Raw genomic sequence first — 15,086 nt, 5'->3', positions numbered from 1 at the left:
CTGAGTGTGCAATTTAGCTGTTTTATGTATGTGATTTCTCATTCTCAGGCTGTCTGTATAATCCATTCTTTCCCCCGAATGCTTTGAAGGCTTGGAAACATTCAGGACAAATTTTCACAGCATAGGCAGCTTTGAAGTGTGACTTGTCAGGTCATGCTGACTGACTTTCGTGCCTGCAGAGAGGATTGGTGAGGAAGAACCTATTTTTTAACTAACAGGTGTAATTTGAGAATTTGTGAATGAGTGACATGAGGGTTGGGAACACTGCCCCCCCCAATACTGAAATTTACTTTTGTCTCTTCATGGGAATGAATGGAAGGTCTCTTGGAGAGAGTCAAGAGATCATTAAAGCCAAAATCATTTTTCCAAGTTGCTTTTGCAGTACGTGGGATGCCATGTATCCTGGTGGGTCTGGAATAGCCCTATTTGTCCTATAATTATGAATGGTAGCCTATTTCACTCCAGAAACATCCTGATTTGGACATTATTATATGGTCACCCGGTGCATGTCCCAAAGCGGGGTTTGGGTGGCCAGTCATACCATATGCCATGGCAAAATGGCAGCTTGTCCAAAAAAAGAAAAAGAGCAAATCCTTAGAGTTAACAGTGGAAGTTGGAAGGATGGTTAGCAATCAGTATTTCACAGTAATTCCTCTCTACGTAAATAACATCTAAACATAAACAGTTAAATCAGACATGGCAAGTGTGATTCAGCTCAGGTGCCAGCTCTATTCATTTGGTAGTGGCTGCCCAGAACACCCTTCATGAAGGACTCTGAAACCTCTAAGAAATCTGGAACCAGCAAGAAAGAGCTTTACCTTATGACTGATGCTTGTCATGAACACTAGAAGAAGTGGCTATAAAATGTAGGGTGGGTATTAAATGTCACTGTTGTAGAGTTAGAGGGGATCTCAGTGATAATTCAGCCCAGGGTTTTCTGAAGCGTGTTCCACAGAACACTGATCCTTCAATGTGATTCCCAAAGCATGTGTTCCACAGTCAGGCAAGATCAAGAATGATGCCTGCCATTTTTTCTCTTGGAAGGAAATGCAGTGTTTATTGGCACAAAGTTCTGAAAAGTTGAACTATTCTGTAGTAAAGATAGATGTTTAACTTTGTTTAACCCAGAGCTCCGTAAACCTATTTGGCCACAGAATGCTTTTTCAATGGTATCTGTCAACTTGCTTTAGAACCAGTTTCTTGGGACACATTTGAGGAAATCCTAGTCCAGTTCATTCCTCACATTTCGCAAATAAGGAAACTCAAGCCTCCAAAGAGAGCATGACTGGCCCTCATTCAGCTGAGCTCATCTGTGGACCAGGCCTAACCAGAACCCCAGACTCCTGGTCCTAGGTCCTTCCTGCTATGCCACCATTGTGGAAAATATGAGATACTTTCTAAGATATAAACAGCTTCTGGTAACACAAATAGTTGGCATAGATTCTACTTGCCTTTTTTTTTTTTTTTTTTTTACAGATTTTGGGGGAATAGCGATTAAATATCTTGATGCTGATAGTGTCCAAACACAAAGCTGCCTCTCATGGTGAAAATAAGATGAAATCATTTTTAGTTTGATCTAGGCTGGGTTTTTTCCTTCCTCTATTTTCTTTCTTTCCTAGAAAATACAGTAATTATTAGAGGAAAGAATTGTTAGACGTGACTCCAGTTTGGCTTCAAAATCTATTTTCTCATTTCCTGGGCTTTGAATTTCAAAAATTAACCTATTTATTGGTCTCTTTTGGATCATAAGGTTAAAGTACATCTGTTGTCCACACAAATTTAGCTATTGGCCTTCGAGCTAAGTAGTCTTGAAATTATAGCCATAGTAAATTTGGACAAGGACTAATTTCACTTTGGTCTGCCCATAAATCCACATGACAGGATAAACATGGTGTGTCTTGTGGTTGATGTGAACACATGTGAAAAATTAAGAAATCTTTGGTGACAAGACAAAAAAAATACTCCATAAAAATTAATTGATGTTTAATTGAGGGTATATGAAATACAGTATTTATAGATGGCTTGACTTTGAGCTTAGGCATAAACAAAATTCATCTTGGGCATAAGTTGCCAATTTCATTTTGGTGGTTCTCCAGTTCATGGCAGGGAGCACTGGCTGCCTTTCCTTTGGGAGAAAGAAACACCTGGAAAATATAACCAATGCTGAACCACTGGTGTCTCTGGGGTTTTTTCCTACCCTCTATTTCCATTATAATTGCATAAAGAAAGCTGCTTGCACTTTGGGAGGAGGGGACAGCTGGGGGCTAAATTTGCCATCCAGCAATCACCACTGACATCCCTTTGAAGATAGATTTTTCCAGGAAGTACAAATCAGTGAAGCCATGGAAGCAAAAATAGAGATCTTTCGTGTACATAAGGAAACTGACTTATAGAAGAAATATATGTTAAATAAAAACCATTTTTGAAAGGTTTTTATTGAGTAAGTACTTAATTGTTCCTATTAACTAACTTCTGAGATGTACATTTTCCTTAGTACTGTTTGAGCATATTAGCCAAGGGTCATTGATGAAGCTTTATATATTTGATAAGCCAGATTTGTTCCTTGTAAAACATGTTTAAAATGCATGGCACAGAAAGTTCCCATGATATATTATATAGTTGTAGTTCAAAAAAAAATAAAGAAGTTGTTAGACATAAAATCTATATTTCTTTGTAATGGTAGTATTAGATTAGATATCACCAGTCAACTTGTAAGCCAAGTGAAGCCGTATGTGATCTTTTTTCCTTAACACAAACTATTAGTAATACTATACTGGAAAGTATATATTACGCTTTGCCAGTGGATTTGTTAGTTCCTCTCATTTACTAGTTGAATTTATTCTTATAAAAATCAACAATATTACCCTATCATGGAGAACCAACTTCTGAGCTTTCCCAGATGTACTTCTCAACTCATCTATATAGTTCTAAGCCCCACTACCCATTTCCAGGGTCATAGGAGAAGAAAGAAAGAAAGAAAGAAAGGCTACATCAGAGAGGTAAATTTTAAAACTTTCTTACAATGTCTAAGAATGGAGATGATCAGTGTTTGCAAAGCTGACCATTTGCTTAAGAAGCAGTTGTGATCCCCTTGGTTTTACTTATCTTTCTGGTCCCCTTGAGTCCTAACCAAATTGCAGTCAGATGTAGCCTCTTCCAACAATCAGTCTCAGACCAAGTCACCTATTATGTTTCACCTCACCTTGAAATGTAGAAAGTGAACAATTCAATATTAAATTTTTATATGTAAAACACCTTCTTGAATTTCAGTCCTACCACATCCTGCTGGTGCTATAATATGGATCCTTGAATTTTTGGCACCATCTCACTTTTAGGCTGGAGTGTTTGAAAAATTCTGAGAACAAAAGACATTATGCAACAAATGTGTGTGTGCGCGCGTGTGTGTGTACCTATACACACACACACACATATATTAAAATTCCAGCACAGAATAATGTAAATAATTCTGCCCTATTACCGAGCTTTAAATACTGTAGCCTTTTTTATGTTATAATTCTTTAGAATTAAAAGGAAAAATTCAGAATTCATGAAGTTCATCGCCTCTCTAATAAATTGATTTCAACCTATTTTATCCAACTCAAATTTAAACTCTCTGTGAAGCTATAACCAATTTTTTAAAAGATTTTTGAAACAGTATGCGCTTCCATGTAATGGAAGAACAGCACTTAAGTAGATAAGTGGGTTTCTTTTCTATTTTCATTTACTAGTAGTCTTAAAAAATAAGAAAGGCAATTTAGTTGCTATTCTGGTATCTGGATTGAAGTTGAAGTACAGTAAGCTCTTGTTGAATGAGCAAGTGATTGATTATGAATGTATGTATATAACTACATCTCCTCAACCTTTTATATTTATTTCCAATTAGTGCAAGGTTGTTTTTATACCCTGTTTATGGTCTTGATATCTGACAACCATTCTCAATTGTCTTATATTAGCAACTCACTTCTATCCCAGTTGAATGGGAAATTTTCAAGGTTTGCTTCTCACCTCCCTCTTGTGTAGCAATCCTAGAGCTAGCTGCTTAGCAGCTTCACCAGCAGTAAGGGGAAAGAATCAGTAAGCTTTGCTAGAACTTGTTTATATACATAACAAATAATTGATTACAGATGAAGTTGAAAATATTGAGGAAAATGAAGTTCTGAAATTAATCTGGATTTAATTGTCCATGTTCTTCTTTTTCATTAATATAGCTGAGAGTGGCTTGTATCTAAAAATATAATGGCAGCTACTTCACAAGGCTTTGGGGAAATAAAATAAGGCCATATTTGCAAAGCACATGGCATTTAATGGGCTTTCAATAAATATTAATTCTCTTTCCCTTAAGTTGACTTTCAGTCCTTAAGAATTCTCAGTTGTTCCCAATTATTAACATTTCTTCATCCTTACTATGCGGTTGTGATAATACATTTTAATAATTTTTAAGGTAGAAAATTTGAAGTATGATTAAAGTTGAAATTTATCAGAGATGCAGAAAGAAATGTTGATAATTGGATTTAGATTTCTAATATACTACCCAATATCATACCCCATTGGTAAATGGCCTCCAGATATTAGAAATGGAATGAAAAACAGTACAGGGTTGTCCTCAAGTGGAATTTCACCTATGTAGCTACATTAGTCTTTCACACAAGCTCTCTTCTCTCTCCACTGAACCCTCTTACGTTACAGAAAATAAAAATAGCTCTCAGAATCTAGAAAGAAGGCAGAATGCCTCTTTTAGAAAGAAACCAAGTTGAGATGACAAACACGTTTCCTTGCAGACTTCTCTTTCACTTGCTTTGTAGCCTGCCTGAGGATTCCGAGACATTCAGTTTCACTAGCAGAGAATATTGGGATCACGTAGTCATGTCCACCACAGGACACAGGAAGACCGCAGTGTCACCACTTGTGCATGCTTTCACCAAACCTGCACTTGGTCCTATTTTGTATTCTGCACATTTCCTCATAGCAGCATTGCTTTCCTTAAGTTGCCCTGCATCAAGAATTTAATGTAGCAAACACTTCAGGAGCTCAAAATTTTGTGAACAGACCTGATTTTTTCCCTCTTCTTTAAAGAATACTAAATATTTTATTCCTTTTCCAGGAAATTGATAGAATTGTGACATTTGAGAAATTTAACAAAACAAACATGAACTTAGCACGTCTCATCCAGCCACCTGGAATCCCCACCAGGATTCTCTTAAGTTAGATAAGATGATTTGTCATGATCTGCCACATAAAGAGTGGCCGAAGCTCATTTCTCTTCTGATGTATGCATTAGCTAGATTATTTTATTTCTATGCTATGTAAATGCACTTCAATTTGAGCAGGTGAAAGTGGATAAACTCACTCCTTAGATTTCTGAAGGTGGTAACTGATAGATATTGTTTAAACTTTTTCTGCTCAATCATCTCTTCTTTTGTAAATTTATTCATAATTGATTGCTTCAGTTTTTTAAAAGTAATTTTATTATTCAGGTATGAGGAGGCCAACAGATAAGAAGGAGTTCACCTTGATAGTTGTTCACAGTTCCCAGGAAAAGAGGGCATGCCATGCTATGGGGGTGGCCCAGGGTGGATGCACACAGGGGAAGCACCAGGGTCTTCCAGCAGGTCGATAGTAAGGAGAAAATATGGGCAAGAGCCTTTATTGTGGTTTCTGCAGGAAAGAACAGCAGATGTTTCAGGATAAGCAGATTTAGGACAGGCTAGGCTGATAAATTCAGCAGACTCTGGCATAGGTGTGGTCTCTAGTTGTCTGCTACCTGGCTCTGGCTGATTAGGGAAAGTGGATAGTGGCCCTGAGTGTGAGAGTCCAATCAAGGAGGTAGTAGGGGTGTGGGCTCCATGTGAAAGGCGTGCTTGGAAGAATCGGCCAGTCCTGGAGGGACAAGGACCCAGATGTCAAAGCATTAAATATACAGAAACTAAAAAGGCTTGATTCATATGTTCCATATGCCAAACATTATGCTCTCATGCTTATTAACATAGTGAATAAGTTCAAAAGACCAGGCCTTTTCTCTGGAAAGATTGTTGTAGACTAGAACTACAACTATAGAGCTCATCTCGATAGAACGTGGAAAGTTTTAAGGACCTTGGTAGTGATAAAGACAAGGTGCTAAATCCAGTGATATATCTAAGGACCCAACCTGGGTGTGTAATCTTAGAAACACTAGTATGTCCTAGGGCATTTACAGAAGTGAAGCCATTTCTTGCTCCTTTCTTTGAAGTATGTTTACATTCTTTCTTAAAATATTTGACTGCCATCAGTCAATAGACATCCCTTTCATTTCACCAAAAACCTTAGAGTCAGGAAACCATAACCAATAAGTGTCAGCTCTACAGACAGAGAGCCTGAACCAGGAAGGCTAAGTGACTTTCTTAAGGTCACAATTGAGCCTCCTTACTAGGCCATTGCTATCTCCAATGTGCAAATGGCTCCAATCATAAATTTATCTAAACACTTGCCAGGAACCATACTGCCCTTTCTGTGGATACAGGGAATCTGCCATCGAAATATTTGCCATTTCCTCCCTTCTCTTGAGTCACACCCTGTCTTACCACATTTTAACAACAGAACAGGTCACTTGACAGGTACTCACATCAATAACAGTCTGATTTTCCCTGACCAGGTCAAAACAATATTAATGACTAATGTTAATTATTGTACTTGCCACCTAATTTGCACAAATTTAATCTTTGCACTGTTTCTTGTGTGTGGAATGCTCAAAGGCTTAATTTTATTCACAGAGCTGGGAAACAAATAGCATGAGTGTTTAGAAAGCAGTAAACAGGTCAGCCGAGTGATTTGTCAGCATCAAACATTTCACCGTACGCAGTTGTTGAAGATGTGCTGAACCATTTCAGAAGATTGAATAGATGTGCAAGACTATTGTAGAAAACGCTCATCACCTTAATCTTCCTGACAATTTGAACATACATTTCAATGAGCTTACTGTATTCACTGATTCTTTCCTTCATTTTTACACACAGCACGATTGCTTAGATGATTAGTTTTTTAAATTGTAAGTCTGTGGGGTACATATGCTAGAAAATAGTGGTTTCTTAATGGGATTACTGAAGATGGTAAGAAGATAATTCGAAGGAGGATAAAGTAGGAGCAAAGGAAATTAGGCAAATAATACATGGACTAATGTAGGGAACAATAAATTCACGCAAATCTTTGACAGAAGTAGCATTAGATAGAGAATGATAGAAAATAAAATCAGGGCCGGGTTATATGCAAGACTTCAGTGATAAATCTGAAGTTTATGAAACAAGGTATGTAGGAAAGAGTTTCAAGAGCTTTAATGTAATACAGAATACAGGAAGAATTGATAGCTGATTAGAGATGATGAAGAGATCAATTAAAAGACTTAGGCACACTGTCAGTTCTCATGGAAGGGGATCTGGACTCTTGACTTCAGAAAGAGAACAGAAAAGGGACTAGAAGATGATTCTAGGCTGGAACGTTCTCGAAGGCTTTATGAAACACACCCATACACATGTACACACTCTGCCAGAAGCAAGAAATATTGTCCTTCTCACTTGCCTCAATAGTCATATGCATTGTGCTGCATTGGAGGCTCAGTAAGCTGAGTTTCCTTTGTATGTTTTATTCATTTCCAAAATGGTATCTGTTCTTTTGCAAATATCCCATATTTATTTTTAAACACAGTTTCTGGAGTCAATACTCAGAATTATTGAGTTTGTTTTCAGATTAAACATAGTCAGATACCTAAATTATGCTCTAAATCCACCAGAAATGTTAGTCTCCAATACCATATTGTCACAAAAGGAATGCCAAGGCCACAGAATTTTACATAAGATTAGATTCAGAGAAAATCCCTATGTGCTGATTCAGAGCTAAATGGACAATAAGGTCCCAGAGACTTCAGTCCTTTTAGTTGTAAGCAACACATTCCAACATATTTCTTTAAAAATCAGTCACATTTGGGGGGGGGGGTTGGGGGGCAGCTTCATATTGGTGAAAATCTTGTTGAGAGTTTGAGGTGCTGGGGAAATAAAGAAGAGAGTGTCAGAGAGAATCTGTGTTAAAACAGTCTGGCAGTTTGCAGCCTCCCACACTAAGGCCCATGTTGTTTGGGAAAGGGAAAAGTGCTGACTAGCAAGAGTGAATTACAACACCACGGCCACATCGCCCTACATGTTGGAGGCCAGGCAGTCAGCTAGAAAGTTTTATAAATATGCGAAATGTGGAAGGCATTAAATCTGTTGCTGCTCAGCTGATCAGAAGTCTTAGGGGCAACAAAAATATTGCTGCCTGGGACTTTTTAACATAATGATTCATTTCCCTTGATATGTTTGATATTTTGACCATTATGTTCATGTTACTTTCATATTTTTCTCTAGATAAGAGGAATAGCTAGAGTTATGATAAATGTAAGAGCCATTTATTAAGAAAACATTTTATAAGACTTTGAATTTTGGTTCCTTTTATTTTGTGGCTGAAATGGTCTCTGGAGTTTGATGTCCCTCCTTTCAGTGCAGATAAAAATGTATGAGATGCTTTACAAAGAAAGCCTATGGGAATTGTCTAGTCATGAATTTCATGGTCTAAAATGTAAAGTTTCCATCAGTCACATCGATACAGATTGTTTTTATCCAACAAGCATCTTATTACATACCATCCAGTTGTTCCCTTCTGCTTCGTTGTTTTAAATATCATCCTTTCCTTTCTTTCTCTCCTGCCCTTTGACCTCCATTTGGCTTGCAGATGGTTCTGTGAGGGGAAAGAGCTGCTCAACACGCCTGATGTTCAGATCCGCTGTGAGGGTGGGGACCTGCACACCCTGACCATCACAGAGGCCTTCGAGGACGACACAGGTCGCTATTCCTGTCTGGCTACAAATCCCAACGGCTCCGACACCACGTCTGCTGAGGTATTCGTTGAAGGTAAGGGGAGCAGCAGGTCAGGGTGTGAATGATCTGGCAGCTGGAGTCTTGTGGGGCTTCCCTGGGAACATGCTTTACCAATACAAACAGCATAATGGTGCTGTGAGTCAAACCTCATTTTTCCTGAAAACTTTTAAATAAATCCAACAGTTCTGACACTTAGACATACATCACTAAGTCTAATGTCAACATTTCTTCCTTTTAAATTAAAACATCTCAGCTCCATTGAATTGAATTTATCTAAAATATAATAAAGTGTTCATCTTATCTTTAACTGTAGCTGATCTCAGAAATCACGCAAATTTTCGGTGATTGAATATTTTTCAATGATCTCATTTTTAATCATTCTGAAATGTTTCCTCTTTTGTGAAGACTCTTATTCCTTCAAGCTGTACCATGAACTTACTATTAGCACATTCAAAAATTCAAGGAGCAATACTGTCTTAAAAAGGAGTCGGTAGAGAGTTGGCTGTTGCTATTGTTCTATTCATTTTTGAAAGTCTCAGTCAGTAGAGAATTAGAAAACTTAATGTCAGTGTATGGAATTTTACACTGTACTGCATTTTGATTACACCAATATTTAAGTTGGAAATGCTTTAGGCTCTGCAGGGTTTATACTGTCTCTGAATCCATAAATTGGTGAATACCTGATTAATTGCTTGCTTTTCAAAATAGCACTTCAAATACAGAAAGATCTAAAATCCTTGAAGTCTCCATTACCTTTATCTTTTACTATTTTTTAAAATATTTTATACCTTCATATTTCTTCATTTCAATTAGAAGACAGCACGATGTCAATCATCATTTATAACTACTTTAAAAACTAACAAAAAAAATTAGTATTAGAAGTAACTGTTACTTAAGACTAAAAATTTGTATACATTTGCTTTCAATAAAAGGATCCTCTGCATTGTCCTAGAAAGCAAACATTGCGAGCTCTTCAGAGAACCTAGTCCTGTTTTAAAAAAAAGCAAACATTTTGTATCTAACAATAACTACTACTAGCATGACACCGAGAAATGAATGCACATGTATATATAATCATTTAAAATGCATTGTAAGTCTATGAGGTATTATTAGTATTCCCTTCTTGCAAATGGGTAAACTGAGGCCCAGGGAGGTTAAAGGGGTTACTTCAAAGTCCCTCAAGGATCTGAACCCAGGCAAGCTTGCTCTGTGGCTTCTTTTCTTAAACACTAGGTCACATACATGTCAGAGTATAAAGAATAAAAAGGGCTAATAAATATTTTTTAACGTTTAATAAACTAGTGGTAAATATGACTCATAGACAGACTGTGTGGCACACTTCTTGAAGCATTTAGAATGCCAATAGGGAAATTGAATTTCGATAAAAACCTGTTGCTAATGATGATCGGCTGTATCTCCCAAATCTAAGTTCAGATAGAGCCTCTTAAAATTAAATGCTTTATTCATTTTCGGCCTTGCTAGAAGTGGTGAATTTTATATGTATTGCTTCTGTACTACAGATAATAAGTGAAATCCCATGCAGTTTAATAATCTACCAGTCAGTTGCAGTGATGAGGGCCCTATTATGTGGCAGATAGTGCAGGTAAAAATAGGAATAAGACACAGCCTCTGATATCAAGAAGTTCCTTGATAACCACATTAAAAAAAAACCAGTTAAAATGATAGGTGACCTTATAATAAGTGATATAGTAGAAATACATTAACTGTTGCAAGGATATGGATTAACTTTAATAACTGCAAGATATAAAAGATCTACAACATATGCTAATTTTTTATATAATTAAAAGAAAAACTATCTGTCAAACAGTTTCAGTAGCTAACTCTGATAGACACAAAACATACAACACTGTCTTTAATTTTTATTTCAATAAATTTGAGTCATCTTTGTAGAACTGCCAGTCCTTCAGGCTTAGAAATTATCTGACTGAGCTGCTTAATATGGAAAAAGTACACCTTTAGTTCTATAATGCTGTGTACAACCAAGATAGTGGATTTTTCCCCCCAGGCCTGTTTTCCACGTAACACTGAACTTACTTAGCCAACCAGCCCTGGGTCTCTGTGATGTCAGCAAGAGCATGTGTGAAGGGAGCGCAAGGGGTTGGGTAGACAGAGATAAAGGGACATTAAGATTCCATCTCCTCAACTTAATATGAAGAACTTGAGAAAACAGGCTTATTGGTCTTGTGAAATGTGGATACCAATTTTTAAAAAAAAAGACAACAAAACTCAAGAGACTTCAGTGTATTTTTATCCCTAGGGACAGTTATATGAAGTAGGAAAGATTTTCAGATAAATTCTTGGGCTTATATTATGACCAGAGGTAATTAATTTTCGTTATATTATGACCAGAGATAATTCATTTTTGTACATGTTCCTGTAGACTTGAGCATGTCCCTACCGACAGGTTTCCAAAGCACCTTCTGATTCCCACTACAGTGTGCTCTCAGGGGGAATCTTATCTGAGGAAAGTTGTCAATAGAATTTAAAAAATCTCAGCAAAAACTTCCCTAAAAGTTGAAAACACATAATTGGAAACTCTAAATGTCACTGTTTTATGTATCATGTTTTAGAATGATACAGAAGAAATTATAACTTAACAACTATAGCTAACATTTATTTAGGAGCCAAGTCTGTTCTTCATTTTTACATGGATTATTTCATTGATTCCAACCTATTTTTGGTTGTGGAAATTGAAGCTTAGAGAGGCTAAGTAATACCCAAGGTGTCTCTGTCTCTCTCTCTGTCTCTTTCTCTGTCTGTCTCTCTCTCTGTCTCTCTCTCTCTGACACACACACACACACGGTTCTGATATGTTGGGGCGGCTGTGATCCACACTCAGTCTGGTAACAGGAGTTGGATGGACGACTGTCTAATATCCATCCATCAAGCATTTGCTAAGCATCTCCTGTAAGGCAGGCTGTGGTGCAGACACCACGGGCACATGGGTGGACGAGCAAGTCTCCATCCTGTGTGCACTGACAGCCCAGGGGAGGATGCAGAGTGGACCAGGAAGTGGTTCAGGGTAAGGGAATCAGGAACACCACTCTAAGGAGTGGCTTGATCCAAGACTGGAGCTCTGAGAAGTAGCTAATGTGAAGATTGGGGGCTCCTCAGAGGGGAGGGACTCATGGGATCCTGGGTGGGGAAGAGCAAATGTGTTTAAGAAGCAGAAGGAAGTTCATTGCAGCTGGAATTTAAAAGAGAAGAGGCAGCTTGGAGGTCTGGGCAGCTCATGTAGGACACAGGACTTTGCGGTCACTATTCTAAATAAAATTACTGATCGTGGAGGGTTTAAATTTAAGTCACATTATCTAATTTTTATGTTTAAATTGTTGCTTTGGCTTATAACTGAGAGATGTTGTAGAAAAGCCTGTGGCAGCAGGACAGAGAATGGTGGCATTACATTACAGCGTCAGTGGAGATGGAGTGGCAGAATCAGATTCCAGTTTAGAATCGGAGGTAGACTCCACGAGCCATGCAGTAGATTAGGTGCAGGGATGCGGTAGGACTCTGTGGACTTAAGCTTTACTATTTGTGGGAATGAGGCTGCCAGTTTCTGAAATGGGGAAGCCTGAGGAGGAAGCAGATTAGGAGATAGGGAGGCAAGTGCTTGTTTTGAACACGCAGAGGTTGACATCCTGACCTAAAAAGCCAAGTGGATGTGTCAAGTCCAGAGCACAGGGAGAGAAAAATATTGTTGGGAGCATAGGATGTGGAAGGCCATGAAAGCTATGGGACTGGACATAGCGCTGGAGGGACCAGCGAGAGAGGAAATGCCATTGAAGGAGAGTCGGAAGGGCAGCCCCCAGGGCAGGAGAGAAACCAGGCATAGTGGAGTGAAGGGCAGCGAGAAACAGTGTTCAGGAAGGAGGGTGTTACCTGCTCGGCTCACTGCTGCTAAGTCCAGTCAGCTCAGGACCAGGAGGAAACCACTGAGTTTAGCATCTGTGATGTGGTTAGTGATTTTAACAAGAAGGATTTGAGAAACCCAGAGAAAACCAAAGATAAGATGGAATGAGTTGAAAAAGTTTGCAAAATATGGAATGGGGAGCAACAAATAATAAATAGGGTTGGGAAAATTCTATTCAAATACCAGCAGAGATACAGACTGGTCTCTAGAAAGGGATGTAGGGTCAAAATAGGTGGGTCTTGCAGTTCATTTGTTCGCTTGCTTGCTTTTTTTTTTCCCCTCATAGAAAAATCACTAGAGTATATTTACATGCTGATGAAAATAATCCAAGAGGAAAAACATAGATGCAGAAGGGAGACAGAACAAGATAGCAAAGTCTGTGAAAATGAAAAAGGAAAAGGAATCTGGACTGCATGTGCGCTAGGTGCTGAGAGGGGCAGCCTCAGGACTAGGTGGTGAGAGGTTCTCAAGAATCTCACAATAGGGCCTCGCCAGTGGTGCAGCGGTTGAGCACTGGGCTGTGAAGCTGTCCGCAGCTTCTGAAGCGCCGGTTTGATCCCCGGCCAGCCAGTGAGGGTCCCACGTGGCGCGGCTGACTTCTCCAGTCTTGCCCGCTGCTCCCCTCAGCAGTGTACTTCGGTCCTTCTGCCTGTTCTGCTCCCCGCTCTGGCTCTGGTGGATTCTCTCACCTTCCCGTGCTTCTGACTGTACCCAGTGCTTGTATAAAATAAATAAATAAATCTTAAAAAAAAAAAAAAGAATCTCACAATATAAATAGGAAAGGTGTATGTTAAAGGCAAAGGTTTCTCTAAAAAAACAATCCAAAAGATCAATGAAACCAAGAGCTGGTTCTTTGAAAAAATCAATAAAATAGACAAACCCCTAGCCAGGCTCACAAAGAAAAAGAGGGAGAAAGCACAAATAAACAAGATCATCAATGAAAGAGGAGAAATCACAACGGACACAGCAGAAATCAAAAGAATAATCAGTAACTACTATGAACAGTTATATGGAAACAAGTTTAACAATCTAGAGGAGATGGACAAATTCCTACAACTCTACAATCACCCAAAGCTAGATAAAGAAGATATAGAACACCTAAACAGACCAATTACAATTAGCGAAATTGAAATGGTAATCAAAAACCTCCCCAAAAACAAAAGCCCAGGACCTGATGGATTTACAAATGAATTCTACCAAACATTCAGAGACGAATTAGTGCCTATCCTTCACAAACTCTTCCAAAAAATTGAGAAGGAAGGGACAATACCAAACACGTTTTATGAAGCCAACATTACACTAATACCAAAACCGAACAAGGACAACACAAAAAAGGAAAACTACAGGCCAATCTCCTTAATGAACACTGATGCAAAAATCCTCAATAAAATTTTAGCTATCAGAATCCAACAATGTATCCATAAGATAATTCACCACGACCAAGTAGGATTCATTCCAGGGACACAAGGATGGTTTAACATCCGAAAATCAATCAACGTTATCCAACACATCAACAAAAAGAAATATAAAAACCATATGATAATATCAATAGATGCTGAGAAAGCTTTCGACAAAGTGCAACACCCATTCATGATAAAAGCCCTTGAAATTCTTGGGATACAAGGAACATACCTCAACATCATAAAGGCCATCTATGACAAGCCAACAGCCAGTATCATTCTCAATGGTGAAAAGCTGAAAGCAATTCCATTAAGATCTGGAACAAGACAAGGATGTCCACTCTCTCCACTACTTTTCAATATAATACTGGAAGTCCTAGCCAGGGCAATAAGACAAGAGAAAGACATCCAAGGAATCCAAATAGGAAAAGAAGAAGTCAAACTATCACTATTTGCAGACGATATGATATTATATATAGAGAACCCCAAAAACTCCACAGAAAAGCTAATTCAACTCATCAATCAGTTCAGTAAAGTGGCAGGATACAAAATCAACACGCAAAAGTCAGTAGCCTTCCTATACACAAACAATAAATCTGAAGAAGAAGAAATCAAAAAAACCATCCCTTTTGTTATTGAAACAAAAAAAATCAAATATTTGGGAATAAATCTAACAAAAGAGGTAAAGGACCTATACAAAGAAAACTATAAAACACTATTAAAAGAAATAGAAGAAGACACAAAGAAATGGAGAGACATCCCCTGCTCATGGATTGGAAGAATAAACATTATTAAAATGGCCATCCTTCCAAAAGCAATATACAGATTCAATGCTATTCCAATCAAAATTTCAATGTCATTCTTCAAAGAAATAGA

General features: G+C 38.1%; 1 protein-coding gene across 2 annotated transcripts in view; it reads left to right on the top strand.

Annotated features, from left to right (window-relative positions):
* Positions 1–15,086, top strand: part of PALLD (palladin, cytoskeletal associated protein) — a gene marked incomplete at both ends in the record, with an annotated part of 341,943 nt that overhangs the window by 123,090 nt on the left and 203,767 nt on the right. For both annotated transcript variants that reach the window (XM_084232237.1, XM_084232236.1), the window contains one exon: positions 8,734–8,912. In XM_084232237.1, the coding sequence (XP_084088363.1) occupies positions 8,734–8,912 (179 nt within the window). The remainder of the gene's footprint in view (positions 1–8,733; positions 8,913–15,086) is intronic.

Source organism: Talpa europaea (genome assembly GCF_964194135.1).
Source record: "Talpa europaea genome assembly, chromosome: 4".
Lineage (NCBI taxonomy): Eukaryota > Metazoa > Chordata > Mammalia > Eulipotyphla > Talpidae > Talpa > Talpa europaea.
The sequence above is the reverse complement of the archived record's forward strand: the minus strand, read 5'-3'. Positions and strand labels throughout refer to the sequence as shown.